The sequence below is a fragment of the Canis lupus genome, chromosome 7, assembly GCF_003254725.2.
Source record: "Canis lupus dingo isolate Sandy chromosome 7, ASM325472v2, whole genome shotgun sequence".
NCBI classification, from domain to species: Eukaryota; Metazoa; Chordata; class Mammalia; order Carnivora; family Canidae; genus Canis; species Canis lupus.
Window position 1 is genome coordinate 36,372,161 of NC_064249.1, and position 18,424 is coordinate 36,390,584.

At 42.1% G+C, this 18,424-nt stretch overlaps 1 protein-coding gene across 7 annotated transcripts in view; it reads right to left on the reverse strand.

Moving 5' to 3' along the window:
• Nucleotides 1-18,424, reverse strand: part of SMYD3 (SET and MYND domain containing 3) — a 794,127-nt gene that overhangs the window by 236,981 nt on the left and 538,722 nt on the right. For all 7 annotated transcript variants that reach the window (XM_049112431.1, XM_049112435.1, XM_049112436.1 and 4 more), the window contains one exon: nt 15,723-15,833. In XM_049112431.1, coding sequence (XP_048968388.1) covers nt 15,723-15,833 — 111 coding nt within the window. The remainder of the gene's footprint in view (nt 1-15,722; nt 15,834-18,424) is intronic.

Consider the following 18,424-nt stretch of genomic DNA (forward strand, 5'->3'; position numbering starts at 1 on the left):
GCAGTAATATGAAATCAAAGAGGGTAGCACTCACTATTTTTACCATGATTTTAATGGGCCTTATTCCTAACAGGGTGCAGTTGTGAACAGTAGATATTCATTGACCGGATGTTAGAGGTGGACAATTTTCCTCTTTTTCTGAGGCTGCGTTCATTAATCGTACTGAGGAACTGCCCCACGCTGCATGCAGGCTAATTGTTTAGAAATAATTAACATGTTTTTATTTCAGTTGTAGAAAACATAATTTATTAATTGGCTGCGACTTTACGTGTTCCATTTTAAGAGGCACAATAAATAAAGAAATTAGCATAAGAAGGTATTGAAAAAATGCCAAGATTGACTAAATTCTGAAAAAAAGCAAGAGGAGTCTAAATTAAGGATAAGTAAATTTATTGCATGGCGGGGTTTAACAACAAATGGGAAGGAAGCTGTTTTTATGGGTGGTTAGCTGCAGCCTTCAAATTTTAATTTTATAGACAGAAAAGCATTATCAATGCTTTAATAATTCCAGGATCCCAATTTACATATCAAAACAGGAGACAGAGGGGGCCCCCATCTCTCTTCACTTTTCAGAGTGCTCAGGCTCTGAAAATGACTTGGCAGCAAAGGTTGAACGAAAAGAAAGCAGAAGATATGCTGATGTCTGCAAATGAAGCAGTACCATATCCTAATTACCAAGAAGTACAGTTAGTTCAGAGCCCGCACACCCTCTCTCAGCAATTAATACTCAGCACAATTGGTAAACACCCTTATCTTTAATTGAAGCTCCCCGAAACAGCCTGTAAGCAGATGAGTATTTGAAACAAACCATTTGCCATATCCCCGGGTATTAATTGGGCCCAGTAACATCTCATTCGTTGTGAGGGCAAGAGGAAGGCTGCCATCAGAGACAGGCAGAAGCAGTTCTCAGAAAGCCCTTCTGCGGAGTGTAATGGTGAGAGAACCATGCTCGTTTCCTGGCCTATTTTCAGAATTTTTGATTCTCCTGCCTCGTGCAATAGTTTCTGACTTTTTGCCTCTACATCTGTCAATATACTTAGCTGTCTGTTCCTGGCCAAAAGCCCACCCTCACTGTTCTTCCCTGGCTTCCCAGCCCTCCACCATGACGGAAATGCAAACTCTGCCTGGCATACCCTGCCCCTCTCCCTGGATCACTAGCCTTGCCATGTGCAGTTCTCTAATACGTTGTACTCTCCAGACCTCCGGGACATTTCATGGGGTCGTGTGTCCCCTGAACCTAATGCACTGAAAAGTCCTGCACAGCCATTACATCTGAGGTCAACGCCCCCTGCTCTGTGAAGTCTTCCCTGATGGACCAGGGAGATGTTTTTTTCTTTTCCATTCCCACTGCACTTCGAACAGGCTAACATTAAGATAACTGCCACACTAACTGAACCATGTGTCTGCACTCTGTCTCCACACTAGGACATAACCCACTTGCAGGAGGGGGTGATCTTCTCATCTCAGAGTCCCACAGTTGATATACTATAAGCTACTCACTAAATACTTGAGGAAGGAATAAAGAATGGGGAAAAAGAGGGAGAGAAGAAAATACTCAAGCAGGCTTGCTAAAGGACTAGAGACAAATGGTAATTGTAGATAAGTAAGAAGCCCAGAAAAGGAGTCTTGAGTCTACTCAAGTTAAGGAACAGCAGAAGCCTCATTTCCAGAGGGTTAATGCTCAGCCTAGGAAGAGAACAGACTGGCTCCAAATCACAGCCCTTGCTGGGAAGTGTGAATCCCAGCTCCCCAGACTACCCACAGAAGCTATGGGTTAATCTCTTCTTACAAGACTAACCTACTCACACCCTCCCAGGTGGACAGGGGAAACATCAGCGAATGTTTGTCCAGGGTCTTGGACAGACATTATCATTAAAACGTGCTGAGTTATCCAGTGGCAAAACCAATCTAAAAAAATATATCTTTTCTGATTTATTTCTGTAGTTCAATTATCCAAAGGGTTTGAGAAATTGGATAAAAATAATATTCCAAGCACTTTAAAATGAGGAATAAATGTAAATACTCTTTCTAGAAAAATAGTCAAAGGGGGAACTTCTAGATCAATTTATTTTTTTACCTTTAACTTTTCCCTTTGCCTCCACACTCAGGAGCAGTGCCCACAGTATTTCATGAAAAGGGCACTGCCCCAGAATTAGGAGACCTGGATAATCTGGTCCTGACTCTCCGACATGACTTGATTAGTGAGTACCACAAGTCCCTTCTCCTCTCTGTAAAATGAAGGCATTAAACCAGAGGCCTAATGTTTCTTCCAGGTATTCAAATTTAATTGATGCCTTCTGATATACCTCTTGGCCTCTGTGGTATTTGTGTGTGGGTGTAAGTAAAAAGTATATGCTCTCATTCTAAAAGGTAGAAACCTTTCAGGCCCTAAAGGTAGGAAGAGCCTAATCTGACCATCATTCCAACTAGTTTTGGGGAAAGAATGCAGAGAAATGCATGTGCTCAATCTGCTGCATTTACCTGGAGCCCAGTGGCCACTGATTTTCAGAGCAGTTTGTCAGCACAACCACACTTGGTAGAGTACCATCCCCAACCTGTGGAGCTGCACTACATATTCTCACCAGTGACACCACTTCCCCAGGATCATGCCTCCAAGGAGGCAGTGTCACTGCAGGTGGCTGTGTCTGCCTAGGAAACACTGACCCCAAAGAGTTATCGTGAAATTCACTGCTTTGTTTGCTTCCTCCCATATTTCAACAGCGAGGTATTCATGGAAGTGTGCGTGGCAGAAGGGTTCCAAAGGCTGATGCAGTTAAGCATGTCATAATTTAGGGGCTTCGGGCAGGTACTATAGACCCAGAGCATCAGCCTGCAAGTCCACGGTTGAACCCAGCAAACAGATTAGAGGGAAAATGTGTTTTATCCCATTTAGTAAACTAAATAAAAGTTATTTTTGGATGACAGCATATACCCTCAATTTCTCCACAAAGTAAGGTAATGAGAGGAACTAGAATACTCCACCACCCTACTCTTGACTTCTAGGACATCCTTCCTATGGTTGTGGCAGGGCTAGGTCAGGTTTTAGGCAGAGCCCTCTGCCGCCACTGCCCTTGCCAAAGACTCCAAGTGTGGTCTCCCTCAGGGAGATGATTTCCTGTGTGGCAAATCCTAAAAGAGGCATCATCTCCATTTGGGAGATAATCGGAGGAGAGGGAGGGTCCAGGATGACCTCTATTGTGTCCAGGGATGGGGGAAGGAGGAACGGTCTGGCATGTGAGTCTATGCGGTGCGGCTCATGCTCAGCCCAAGAGCTCCCTAGCGCACCTCTCCACACACATATGCCTCCCCCATGACTCTACTTGCAGCCCCTGCACACCCTCAGTGTGAGCGATGTTACCAACAGTAGGTGTGAGGGAGCAGGGCCATATGAGTGGAGATGAAGGGCAGTGATTTACCCCTAAAGTCTGGACAAAGGTCAGCTCATCTCTCACAAGGGAGAACCCAGGTGAGGGAGAAGGTCTGCACCAAGGACAGTGCAAGAGAGAGCATCCATTGCCCAATGCAGTGACCACAGAAACCACACAGAAAACACTAAAAAGAAAAATGGGTGAGGCGGCAGAGAGTAAGTTGGAGCAGGAAGACTTAAAAAGTTACCAAGAAGATTATATGAGAAGTTCACGGATCCTGACAACAAATGACGGGTGCTAAGGAGGCTATAATTCCTAGGACTCCACATATAGACGATGTCTTCAGAACATTTGATAATGATGGCAACCATTAAGTGTCCACCATCTCCCAGCCTATGCTTACACTATCTTTTTTTTTTTTTTTTTTGCTTACACTATCTAACCGAACCGTCAAAACAGTTTTGCCAGATATATCACTCTCATTTTGCAAAAGAGTAAACAAAGATGAAGACAGGGAAGTTGCCAATGTCAAATGGTGAGTAAACAACAGAACCTAGGACTATCAGACTTCAGAGCATGTGCTCTTTCCACTGTATGAGCTGCCCTGTTAGCCACCACCCAGATTTGATCTCTCTGGCCAGTGTCACTGATATAACAAGTACATACCTGAGGATTAGAACCCAATTCTTCCTCTATCTAATTCTGTACACTCTATAATATCCTACTGCCTTAAGGAAGATAATGATTCAACAAATAGTACTGGGAAAATGGAACATCCATAGGCAAAAAATGAATCCTGTACAAAAATTAACTCAAAATGGATCAAAGACCTAATCACAAAACCTAAAACTATAAAATGCCTAATAGAAAACATAGGAGAGGGGATCCCTGAGTGGCTCAGCGGTTTAGCGCCTGCCTTCAGCCCAGGGCATGATCCTGGGGTCCTGGGATTGAGTCCTGCATAGGGCTTCCTGCATGGAGCCTGCTTCTCTCTCTGCCTATGTCTCTGCCTCTCTCTCTCTCTTTCTCTCTCTGGGTATGTGTCTCTCATGAATAAATAAATAAAATCTTAAAAAAAAACATAGGAGAAAAATCTTTATTTTCTTAGACAAAGATTTCTTAGATATGACATCAAAAGACTGATCCATAAAAAAGGAAAAAGACCCTAAAAAGTGAACTATGTCAAAATTTAAAACTTCTGTTCCTCAAAAGACTCTACTAAGAGAATGAAAAGATAAGCCACAGACAGAAAAAATAATTTATGAAGCACATATTTGATTAAAAAACAAACAACAACAACAACAAAAAATGTGTAAAGAATAAGGAACTCTGGGATGCCTGGGTGGTTCCGTCAGTTGAACATTTGTTTGACTCTTGATTTTGACTCAGGTTGTGATCTCAGGGTCATGGGATCTAGCTCTGCATCAGGCTCTGTGCTCAGTGGGGAGCCAACTTGAGATTCTCTCTCCCTCTCCTTCTGCCCCTTCCCCCTGCTTGTTCATGCTCTCTCTCAGATAAATACATTTTTTAAAAAATAAAGAAGTCTAGACTTTAGAAAGATGACATGTCCAGAGAATCCTATACTGTATGTCCACAGATACAACTAGCTGTATCTAGTTAACACCCACATCAGTATAAATAACTGAGAAAATGACCCAAAGACTGATAGGATAGACTCTCCATACTGAAATGTAAAGAGGAGATCAGGAAAAAGGTAGGAAAGGCAGAGACATGGATGGAAGCAAAAGAGACCCACGAGACTATTCATGAGAGGGAGGAACCTGTGGTCACAGAGAGGGAAGAGGTACAAGCCACCCCAGGCACAGGGGACCTATATGGGGAAGATGACTCCCCATAACATTTGGCTTTGAAAACCAGAGGGGACTAACATCCAGAGTTCTTACAACCAGTGGGGCTTAACACCTGGAACTTTAAAAATCAGTGGGCATGGCCCTGGGAGAGCTGGAGGGCAATAGAAAACTGAAGTCTGCCCTTAGCACAACAAACAGCTCAGCTGAGATACAGCATAGAAGCAGCAGTTTGGAAAATCCCTGAGGAATACAGGAAGGAGATTTATTTACTAATCTCACAATATGTGCTGGAGGGGCAGGGATCTTTGGAAGACTTCTCCAAGAATGAAAGAGCTGGTGCCATTTCCCTCCCCTGCCCCCCAGCCTAGATACACAGACACCTGCAGAAACCAGTGCAGTACCAATACTCTCCACAGAGCTTGCCAACAGAGCACCCTGCCCCTGTGTGCTTCTGCAGATCCACCCCCTCCAACCCAGCAGGGCTCAGCCAGAGTTTTCCCAGGCTGAGGTCCCCTCAACAACATAACATACAGGAGACATCCCTGAAATGCCAGGTTCTGGTGAACAGAGAAGAGCTACAAACAACCATAAAACAAGTAATGAAATGGCAAAACCTATCAATAATTACTGTGAATGTACATGGACTTGGTACTCCAATAGAAAGACACAGGGTGACAGAAAGGATTAAAAAAGCAAGGTCTGGGCAGCCCGGGGGGCTCAGCGGTTTAGTGCCGCCTTTGGCCCAGGGTGTAATCCTGGAGACCCGGGATGGAGTCTCACGTCAGGCTCTCTGCGTGGAGCCTGCTTCTCCCTCTGCCTGTGTCTGTTTGTCTCTCTCTCTCTGTCTCTCATGAATAAATAAATAAAATCTTAAAAAAAAAAAAGCAAGGCCCATCTATATGCTGCCTACAAGAAACTCCTTTCAGACCTAAAGACACATGCAGATCAAAATGAAGGAATGCATTTAGCATGCAGATGGAAGTAAAAAGAAAGCCAGCATAGCAATACTTAGACCAAAAAAAAAAAAAAAAAAAAAAAGCTTTAAAACAAAGACTGTCACAAGAGACAAAGAAGGACACTATAATTTTTTTTTTTTAATTTATGATAGTCACAGAGAGAGAGAGAGAGAGGCGGAGACACAGGCAGAGGGAGAAGCAGGCTCCATGCACCGGGAGCCTGACATGGGATTCGATCCTGGATCTCCAGGATCACGCCCTGGGCCAAAGGCAGGCGCCAAACCGCTGCGCCACCCAGGGATCCCAGAAGGACACTATATAAACATAAAGGGGACAACCCAACAAGAAGATATAACAATTATAAATATATTTGCACCCAACATGGGAGCACCCAAATACATAAAGCAGCTAGTAACAAACATGAAGGAACTAATGAATAGTAATACAATAATGGGGGTGGGGGACTGTAACCCTCCATTTATATTAATAGATAAATCATCCAAACAGAAAATCAACAAGAAAATAGTGGCTTTTAATGACACATCAGACCACATGTATTTAAAAGATATATTCAGAATATTTTGTCCTGAAACAGCAGAATACACATTTTTTTCAAGACTACATGGACTGGGTGACAGGCACTGAGGGGGGCACTTGATGGGATGAGCACTGGGTGTTATGCTATATGTTGGCAAATTGAACTCCAATAAAAAGAAATTAAAAATAAAAAAAGACTACATGAAACATTCTTCAAAGCAGATCATATGGCCACAAAAAACTCCCAACTTCAGAAAAGACTGAAGTCATTCCATGGATCTTTTCTAACCACAATGCTATCAAGTTAAAAATCAACCACAAGGAAAAATCTGGAGAGAGAACATATACATGGAGGTTAAATAACATGCTACTAAACAATGAATGGGTCAACCAAGAAATCAAAGAGGAAATTAAAAAATACATGGAGACAAACTGAAATGAAACCCAGTGGTCCAAACTCTTTGGGATGCAGCAAAAGCTCTTGTGGGAGGGAAGTTTACAGCAAGATAGGACTACCTCAAGAAGCAAGAAAACGCTCAAATAAACAACCTAACCTTATACATAAAGAAAATACAAAAAGAACAAACCAAATCCCAAACCAGTAGAAGGAAGGAAATAATAAAGATTAGAGCAGAAATGAATGAAATAGAAACTAAAAAAAGGAATAAAACAGGTCAAAGAAATCAGGAGCTGGTTTTTGAAAAGATAAACAAAATTGATAAATATTTAGTCAGACTCATCAGAGAGGGTTGTTGGGACTCAAACAAAATAAGAGAGAAAAATAAAAATGCCTCCACATAAATATAAAGCATTATAAGAGAATATTATGAAAAATTATATGCCAACAAACTGGACAACCTAGAAGAAATGGATAAATTCCTAGAAACATATAACCTGCCAAAAATGAATCAAGAAAAATAAAAAATTTGAACAAACTGACTACCAACAGTGAAATTGAATCAGTAATTAAAACACTCCCAACAAACAAGAGTCTGGGACCACAGCTTCACATGTGAATTCTAGCAAATATTTAAAGATGAGTTAATACCTATTCTTCTCAAAGTATTCCAAATATTAGAAAAGGAAGAAAAGCTTCCAAATTCATTCTGTGAAGCCAGCATTACCTTGATACCAAAACCAGATAAGACACTACAAAAAAAGATAACTACAGACCAATATCTCTCATGAATATAGATGCAAAAATCCTCAACAGAATACTGGCAAATCGAATCTAACAATACATTAAAAAATCATTCACCACAATCAAGTGGGATTCACTCCAGATCCAAGTGTGACTCACTATTTGCAAATCACTCAATGTGATACAACACATTCCAAACAAAAAGGATAAAAACCATTTGATCTTCTCAATAGATGCAGCAAAGGCATTTGACAAAGTACAACATCCATTCATGATGAAAAAAAAACCCTCAATAAAACAGGTTTAGAGGAAACATACCTTACCATAATAAAAACCATATATAAAAATGCACAGCTAATCATACTCAAGGGTGAAAAACTGAGGAACAAGACAAGGATGTCTATTTTTGCCACTTTTATGCAACATAATACTGGAAGTCTGAGCCACAGCAATCAGACAAGAAAGAGAAATAAAAGGCATCAAAATTGATAAAGTAGAGGTAAAACTTTCAGTATTTGCAGATATCCTGACACTATATATAGAAAATCCTAAAAACTCCACCAAAAACTACTAGAACTGATAATAGAATCCAGTAAGGTTGGAGGATACAAAATCAATATACAGAAATCAGCTGCATTTCTATACACTAGTACCGAAGTAGCAGAAGGAGAATTAAGAAAACAATCCCATTTACAATTGCACCAAAAAGAATTAAATGCTTAGGAATAGTTGTAACCAAAGAGATGAAACACTTCTACTCTGAAAACTATAAGGAAACTATGATGAAAGAAATGGAAGATGATACACACAGATGAAAAGCTGTTCCATCCTCATGGATTAGAACAAAAATATTGCTAAGATGTCTATTCTACCCAAAGCAATCTATAGATTTAATGCAATCTCTATCAAAATACCAAAAGTATTTTTTTGGACATCACTACAGATCTATTGGAATGATTACAAACAAAAGAAAACCTGACAAAATCAAGTGCTGGCAAGAGTATGGAGTAATTGAAATTATCACTCCTTGCCTGTGGGAATTCAAAATGGTACGGCTACACTGGAAAACAGGCAGTTTTAAAGTTAAACATGTACTTACCATGCAACCCAACAATCCTACTCCTAGGTATTTACACAGATGAAATGAAAATTTATATTCCCACAATAACGCATATGTGAATGTTTATAGTGGCTGTACTGATAACCACCAACCACTGGAAAAGAACCGAATGTCCTCCAATGATGAATGGGTAGGTAAACTGTGGAACAGCCACATAATAGAATACTATTTGGCAATAAAAAGGAACCAAATACTGAGATTAGAGAGTTGTGTGTATGTGTAAAATAACATAACTGAATAGCAAAAGCATAATGTTAGGTGAAGGAACCCAGAATCAAATGGCTCTTTGGAACAATTCACATGACATTTTGAAAAAGGTAAAGTTACAGTGAGATAAAGCAGATCAGAGGTTAGCAGGGGCTAGAAAGTGGCATGAGGAAATTTGATGGGGGGGATGGGACTGTTCTGGGATGGTGGTTGCAGACTGCATTTGTCAAAACTCATTGCACTGGACACTAAAAATAGTGAGTTTTACTGAATGAAAATAATACCTGGATTTTGTTTTATTTTTAAAGATCTTATTTATTTATGAGAGAGAGAGAGAAAGAGCATGCACACAAGCAGAGTTGGTAGGGACAGAAGGAGAGAGAGAAGCAGACTCCCTGATGAGCAGGGAGCCCCAATGCAGGGCTCGACCCCAGGATCATGACCTGAGCTGAAGGCAGATGCTCAACCACTGAGCCACCGAAGTGCCTGGATACTTGAATTTTAAAAAGATAGGAAGAGTATCTTTGTTGTTCATAAAATCAGAGACAGCATAGTGGAGAGGTTAAGATTATAGCCTCTGCAGCTAAAAGCTCCAGTTACTTCATCGGCAAAATAGGAAGAAGAGCAACCATCGCCCTCATAAAGTCATGGTGATTAAGTGAGACAAGGTGTATAAATCACTCCACAAAGCACAGAGCACAGAGGAAATGCCCCTGAAGCTTTTGCAGGGATTTTAATATAGAACGTTCTCAGAGAAAGGTCACTCCTTCTACAGCACCCCTTGAATGTTGCGTGCACTGTGTTGGGCTAGGTACAGTGCCCGGGACAAATGGACACAGACTTGTGTGACACAGCAACTGTCAACCCTCCCCCCCAACTCTGTTCCCTGAGCCAGAGCTCCTTGTAGACCACAAACCAAAAGAAAAGCATTTCTGTGCAAGAACTGAAATGGTTGCAAGACAGAATTCCTGTCACCACACATCCTGGAGCCACCCTCTTCTTATCCCCGGGAGGGGGCGGGGGGGGGGACGGGACACAGACGACTTCTGAACGAACCAGAGCAACTTGAAGCAGCTTGGGAGCACAGCTGCCCATTCTCTGTGATGTGGCCTGCAGCATATTCCAAGGAGACACAATAGCTACATTGTCTATTTTCCCGGCCAACTTTATAGACTGTTGTACCAAGCCCAGAAGCCTCTCCCATCTCATGGTAATGTGGCAGATGGGATGATGTGGTCATGAAGTCAGGACACTCCTTTCCTCACCTGAACACTGATGACAGCCAGCACTGCACTCGAGGGAAATCCTTTCTTCTGTTTGGAGAAGCAAGACCCAGGTAACATACACTAATATTGGGGTTTGACCATATAAAATTTGTCTCCCTGTGTCTCGTCTCTTCTCTCTCTCTCTCTCTCTCTCTCTCTCTCTCTCTCACACACACACACACACACACACACACACACTTCTTCAATCCCCTGCCAAATCTTCCTGAGATAATGTAATCCCGTTATGATGAAAACATTAGACACGAGGCACACATTCCTGCTTAGGCTGTTAAAACTTGTAACATAAAACAACTCAGAGGGGGTTGAGCTCATCGGCCTGCCACAAGGCATTTCTGCTTACAATTAATTTAGCAAAATAGAAGAAGGCAGTAGCAAAAAAAAAAAAAAAAAAAAAAAATCTTGGTTTACTAAACGACCTTTAAGTAATTGCTCGTATTTTAAATAGACTCAAGTTACCATAAACTTCTTGGGCAGAGTACTCTCATTTCCTTGGTCTATGGCTTTCATTCTAGCACTGCCTTCACTACTTCTTCAGACAATCGCTGTTTCTTCCTTGGCTCACTCCTGCCTCTTTTGTTGCTGGGTTTATCAGAGTTTCAAGTAATAGCTCCATTGAGGTGCAGTGTATGCAGAAACTGGACACAGCAACCCCAAAGGTGCTCCCTGTGTTAGAATGCTGGGCCATTCCCAGGCTCTATAACATGCATGTGCTAGGCGGGGCCTCAGAGGAAACCAAAGAAAGGAAATTCCACACAAGAGGATCTTCAAACACGGGCTGAAAATAATTACCAAGGACAGTAACTAACAGAACTTTATTTCTATGGAAGAGAATAGGAGGAAGTAGACTTTGTAGCATCAAGGAATGAGAAGCTTCTTGCAGTTTCCCCCCAATACCTACCTCCTCCCCACTCCCAAGCCATTTTTTAAAAGATTTATTTATTGATTTATTTATGATAGATATAGAGAAAGAGAGAGAGGTAGAGACACAGGAGGAGGGAGAAGCAGGCTCCATGCCGGGAGCCTGACATGGGACTCGATCCCGGGACTCCAGGATCGCGCCCTGGGCCAAAGGCAGGCGCCAAATCGCTGACCCACCCAGGGATCCCCCAAGCCATTTATTAAACTGTTTTCAGAAGGGACACATTTTCAGAATGACTCTGCTCTGTCTCTGTCCACAGAAGGCCCTATGATAAAAGATCTAGGTCCCTTCTCCCCAGATAGGCTGGTACCAGGTAAAAGGTACACATGTGCCTTGGAAGCCCTCAGGAGAATTAGATCGTTTACCCTCACACCTTCTTTTGCCTCCAAAGACCTGAATTCATACCTATGTGCTTGAACAGCAAACTGCAGACGTCCAAACAAGATGCTGTAAGGTCAGACTTCGAAGTGCTCTCTTCTACCCCAAACCCACAGTAGTGGGAAGTGAAGTAGGAAAAGAGAAATGAAAAATAGCTTTACTGATTCAAAAATAAGAAAAGCATCTCCCTGGAGCAAAAAGAGAACAGAAATACAAAGCAATAAGGGAAGCTAAAGTGAGGGCCTCAGGTCTGGAAGCAAGCAGTAGCAGGCTGGGGTTCCTTTCCTGTGGTTAAAAGGCAATAGAACTGCTTCACATTAGAAAGGTGAGTTGAGTCCACTTTAAGGCTTTAAGCCAGGGGGTGAGGTAAGGCTCCTTTGTCTATAAAAAGAGGCTGAAGACACAGAGCTGATGATATATTCCCTTAGGCTAAGTCGGTAAAGGAAGCTTTGGGTCCAAGAAAAGCAGAAAAATAATCTTCTTTTTTAAAGATCTATTTATTTATTCAGAAAGAGAAAGAGAGAGAGAGAGAGAGAGAGAGAGAGAGGCAGAGACACAGGCAGAGGGAGAAGCAGGCTCCATGCAGGGAGCCCGACGAGGGACTCAATCCCAGGTCCCCAGGATCACACCCCGGGCTGCAGGCAGTGCTAAACTGCTGTGCCACAGGGGCTGCCCCAGAAAAATAATCTTGAAAACTTTAAACCTAGGAACTGAAGTAAATTTAATTTTGACTGAAGTAGTTTTGAATTCATAATCTTTGGGGAATGCACTAAGCTGGAGTCACCTGTGTATTACTTTTTCAAGGCAAACCAGCAATACAGAGATTTCAGGAGGGATGTTTACATCACTAAACAGGACAAAACTCTCAGATAAATAGAAACTTGAAAATATAACTGATGAACTAATTAAAATCACATTCATATTCTCATCTATATACATCCCCACTCACTTCTACTAGGAAACATTTCAGAGAAACATGGGATAACAGAGCTGGAAGGGGCTTTAAGAGCATCCAGTTTAATTTGCTTGTGTTACATACAGTATTTGTCTTTCTCTGTCTAGCTTATTTCAATTAGCATAATGTCCCCAAAGTCCATCCATGTTCTTGCAAATGGCAAGATTCTCTTGTTTTCAATGGCTGAATAACATTCCAGGATATAGATAGAAGATATCACATCCCATTTTCTTTATCCACTCATCTATGGATGGACACTTGAAGTTGTTTCCATATCTTGGCTATTGTAAATAAGGCTGCAATGAACATGAGGGTGTACATATCTTTTGAGTTAGTGTTTTCATTTCCTTTAGATAAATATTCAGAAGCAGAATTGCTGGATCATGTGGTTATTCTATTTTTAATTTTTTGAGGAACCTCAATTAAGTTTTTAATTTTTTGTTTGCTCTAGTGGCTATGCCACTTTGCATTCCCATCAAAACATAACACACAAGGGTTCCCTTTTCTTCACAATCTCACCAACACTTGTTATTTCTTATCTTCTTGATTCTAGCTATCCCAACAGGTGTAAAGAGATAGAGATGGCCAAGAGGTATGGGAAAAGATGCTCAACATAGTGACCATCAGGGAAATGCAAATCAAAACCACAATGAGACATGGGTCTCTTGTATGACAAATGATGGAATAAATCAGAGAGGTTGAATGACCTGCCCAAGGCCACTCAGTTTGTCAGGTACAGAATGGATTAGAATCTAGCAGAGCAATAAAGTACTTTTTCCATGTTACCATCTGGCCTATCTCTAACACAACATTTGTGATGGTTAATGTTATGTGTCAGTTTGACTGGGCCAAAGGGTGCCCAGGTATTTGGTTAAATATTATTCTGGGTATGTGTGTGAGACTGTTTTTGGATGAGATAAATGACTGGAATCAATTAGTGGACTGTCCTCCCCAATGTGAGTGGGTCTCACCCAATCAGTTGAAGGCCTGAAGAGAACAAAGACCGACCCTACCACAAGTAAGGGGGAACTCCTCCCGCCCAAATGCCTTGAAGCTGGGACACTGGTTTTTCCCTGCCTTTGGACTCAAATGGAAGGCTGGCTCTTCCTGGGTCAGACTGGGACTTCGCCATTTGCTCTCCTACTTATGAACTATAGGTCTTGGGACTTCTTAGCCTCCACAATCACATGAACCAAATCCTTCAAATAAATATCCCCCCACTACTTCTTTACACACACACACACCTACCCACCCACCCACACACTCCTGTTGATTCTCTTTCTCTGGAGAACACTAATACAATATTAAACTTTCAACTCAAAAGAGGAAAGAAAATGGTCCCAATGAACATGGTGGACACTGTAGATCAGCTACCCAAGAGCCATTCACAACCTTCTCTTCCCCTGTCATCCTGTAGTTTAAAGGCTGAAAACCTAAAATGTAGTTTCTTCACCTCTCTTATAGCTAATGGTGGTCATACAACACAGTTCTGAACAATAAATTGCAGGTGGAAATCCCTAGGAGCTTCTCCTTTTATTGCCCCTTCTTTATGTCTAGAGCTTGGACACACCAGCTGATGATGGTTGAGGACATCAGTTATCCTGGGACCATGAGGACAAAAGGTACCCCCTCAGGATGGCTAAGGAGGAAGACAGAAAGATTCTGGGTCTGTGATGAGATCTAGGAGTAGCTGCTCCTGCCTTGGACTGCTTCTCTAGAATTTGTGAGACAAAGCCAGTTTTAGTCGTGTTATCTGTCACTTGAGGCTAAATCTTTTCCTAATAGACAATTCTAGCCAGATTTCAGCTATAATGAAAAACAAAAGCAAACATGACCCCAGTTTTAATAAAATACAAGCATTTATCCAAGAAATTTTTTGCGGGTCTACAATACAGATGGCATGAAGAGGCACTAAATCCAAGACCTCCCCTTCAAGGATGCTGGGGAGAAGAGACCTTGTTTCTTGCCATTTCAGAGGATGGTCTGGGGAGAAATCCCTGGGGAATATAATTCTAGCACACGTGGTTGTTGCCAAAGGCTAATGCTAAAGTGGACTGAATCTTGGGCAGGTAGTAGCAGTGAATCCAGCTTTTCCCATTTAGATTATTTACTTCCTTTTAATTAAAAACTAATTGTGTTCACTGATTCCTGCCTCATTAGAATGAGTACACAGTCCCTTCTGTAGTGAAAACAGCAGCCTCTCTCTATCGATGCTGGCACCAATGATTGCCAGTAGCTCTATGGTAGAGCACGAGACTTAGTCAAAAGATCTGGGCTTGGGACTCCTTTCGCCCCTGTTTTGTTCATCCTCCCCTACAGTTGTATCTCTGAACCTGAGTTCCAGTTCCTCACGTACAATTATTGGCTTAAAGGACAGAGTGATTACAAAAAAATCCCCACAAATGCAAAACACTCCACGAAGGAAAAAATCAATCAGATAACTCGGTTGTGTGCAAACTAAAAGTAAATAGATTCAATGTGAGGAAAGCACATGAGTAACAGAAGAAAAGTTCATTCATCATTATTATTTTTTTAAACCTAAGTTCATTCATTATCTTTCTGGCATTTATTTTGGCTCTTCTTCCTTTCTCAGAGAGTAAAAGTTGCTAGGTAAGTGATCTCTGATTAAGTGTTAGAGTAAAAAGCCTTACAGAACAAATTCTAAGGAAATAAAAAGCTAGAAATGACTTGGTAGATTTGTCTGCAAGCAGTAGCTATTAGCACCCTCCCCCTCACCCCTCCCCCGCCATGCTCTAACAGTGCTCCGACCATCAATATCCTTTTCATTACATTTTTGACACCTATATTCCCTTTAGAATCTAAGCTCCCCAGATCCCTACTTGAGATTAAGCCTCTTACGACTTCGTGGGTGATAAAAATTCTAGGAGATAAAACATGTGCCGCACAATGATTTTTTTTTTTTTACCCACTTTGTTTCCCACTCTGCACTGAGAATCTTCTCCTTTTGGACAAATGAGAGAAAAGCAAACAATTCACTGGGACGGGGCCTAGAACATGTTCCAGGCCGGTTCCACACCACATACCTTGTCTTGGGTTTCGCATCGGACACAGTCACACTCAAAACAGTACTGATCCTTCAGCTGCTTCCGGCGCTCCTCGCTGGTCATCAGCATGTCCAGGTAGCAGATGGTGAGCTGGGGAGGCCAGAGAGGACAGGGTCACAGGGCTGTAGTGCTCCTCCTCCTGAACACATGCTTACCATCACTGCTGACTATTTAAGCAAACGTGTTTCTATTATGTACCACAAAGTGCAAGAGGAAAGAAAGATACTACTTAGAGTCTCTCTATGCAAATAATCCCATGTAAAATTTTAATGTGTTACCTTCCAGTCTTCATTGTGTCATGAGTACATATATATTATATATCTACTTTAAAGAATTGGACTCATGACCTCTATACGTTTTTACACCTTGCCTTTTATTCACCAAACAAGAGAATATCAAGAGCTGGCATGTGTTTGGTCATCCTAAGGTTGTGTAGTAAAATCTGTAACTGCTGGCAATCAGAGAAGCCAGATCAATTCTGATCCCCAAGGGGTGGCAGACGCTGTACCCAGATGCTCTTAAATCCTGAGCAGTCCTGCATGGACTGCCATGAGGCAGACCTCATGGAATTTGAGGTCCACCAAATTTGGTGTCTTTGAAGTTAGGACACTGTTTTACTTGTGACCAGGTAGATTTAATTAAAAAAAAAAAAAGGAATAATTTGCAACTAGGGACAAATAATGTCAGAATGTGATCCTAGGTGGAAGCTCTTAAGCTGACTCCCTTTCAAACAGTAATTATGTTGTCTTGGATGACGAAAGGTCAGGTCTCCCTGTAGCTGTCAAGTTCCACTGGGAAGTCATAGGTCTTTAGGTAACACTGTAATGTTCACATATCCCTCACTCAACCAGATATTTGCACTGAAAGTCTAATTCAAAATACACAAGATGGCACTCCTGATTCCCCCAGCCTGTTCCATCCCTGCTGGAGCCATCCTAACCTCAGCTGACAGCAATGCATCTTCTGTGTCCTTCAAGTGGAAACCTCAAAGTCACCCTTGACTTCTCTCTCCCCTTCACATTCTCACCCAATCCACCAGGAAATTCAATGCACCCAACCTTAAAAATATATACTCCTTTCTACCTCTCCCAATGTGATCATCCTGGTCTGAGTTGCCTTTCTTTCTCGCTCCTAAAACAAGCAAGTCTCACAGCCGGTCCCCCTGTTCCCCCTGCACTCCACCCTCCAGCAGGGGATTCTCTTCAAATTTAAGACAGATCAGCTCTTCCCTGTGCTCAAAATTCTCCAGTGCCCCCCGCCCCCCGGCTTTTGCTTATGGGCCAAGTCCTGACAAGGGATTCCCACAGCATAACTCAGTGTGTGGTTCCAGGGCCTATGTCACTCGTCTGTAGTAATGTCAGGAACCAAACACAAAGGAACACTTAGAAACTTCTATAGGAATCTGGTAAGAAACTCTAATAATAAAATGTTAGGCTTTTATTTCATATGTGTTTAAAATCTCATTTTTCCAGTAATTTATTTTCATGAAATTTTACAAAAATATTAGTCTCCAATGGATGAGGACTAATAATAACAACAACAACAGCCACCACCAGCAGCCCGGTTCCCTCTCTGAGCACCATCCCCACTGCCAGCCCTTGCTCCTCCTGTCCCCATGCACCCCTATGCCTGACGACACTGGCTGTTTCTGCTGCGCTGCCCCCAGAACCCACACCAGGGCCTCCCTTGCCTCTGCTGGGTGTCAGTGAATCTCACTTCTTCATTGAAATCTAACCTGGACCCCCTCCTTAAGATAACAACCTGACAATCATCTCACCCAGGGCTCCTCATCCCCTCACACTTTTCTAGTTTCTTTTTGGTAACAAATGTCCACTTGTAACATATTGTGTACATACAATACTTCTGTATTTGCTTTTACATGTGAAGGTAATTGCCAGGGTATATATGTATGGTGGGCAGAAGTGGAGGTGCTGCTGGAGAGAAAGAAGGAAGGACCATCCATGGAAGGAAGGTACAAAAGCTCTCTAGAGCAAATAATCCCAGATGCTTTTTCTTAGACTTGAAAGAAAGCATCTTGTGTCTTCAAAGCATGATCTTACATGCTGGAAAGCATGATAGGGAAGAAAGGCCATCCTCTTTGACAGAAAACATAGCTTTGGGTGAGTCTCAGTGGAAAAGAAGCCTGGTCAGCCAGCCAAAGCTGTCCCATCCTCCATAGCCATCCCCAGGGTCCAGTCTGGCTGGCCGGCTCTCTCTAGAGCCTTTCCGTGTTAGGCAACATATCATGCTGCTCTGTAACACAGAAACAAGAGTATCTGGCCTCAAGCCAACAAATCCAAGGCCAGAGAAATAAGTTTGGCTAACCCAAGACTTAATCACAAGGGCCAAAACTCATGAGTGATCATGACAGGCAGTGAATAGGCAACAGAAGACTAATTATTTCATTTAATCCCACTAAATAGCCTCTGACAGCCTTCCTTGTTACCCTGTAACTGCCCAAAACCACTACCTGGACTGAACTATGGCTTTCTAATGGACCCTTGGACTGCCTGTGGTCTACCTCTCATCTTCTCAACTGCTTTGAGAGATCTTCCTAAAACTCATATCTGATCACATTGTTTCCCTATGTGAATATTTTTGATGGCCTCTCTGCCTGCAGGATAAGGCACACAAGGGCTTCCCAGGTGATCTTCTGTCTGCCTTTCTAGCCTGAATCTCTC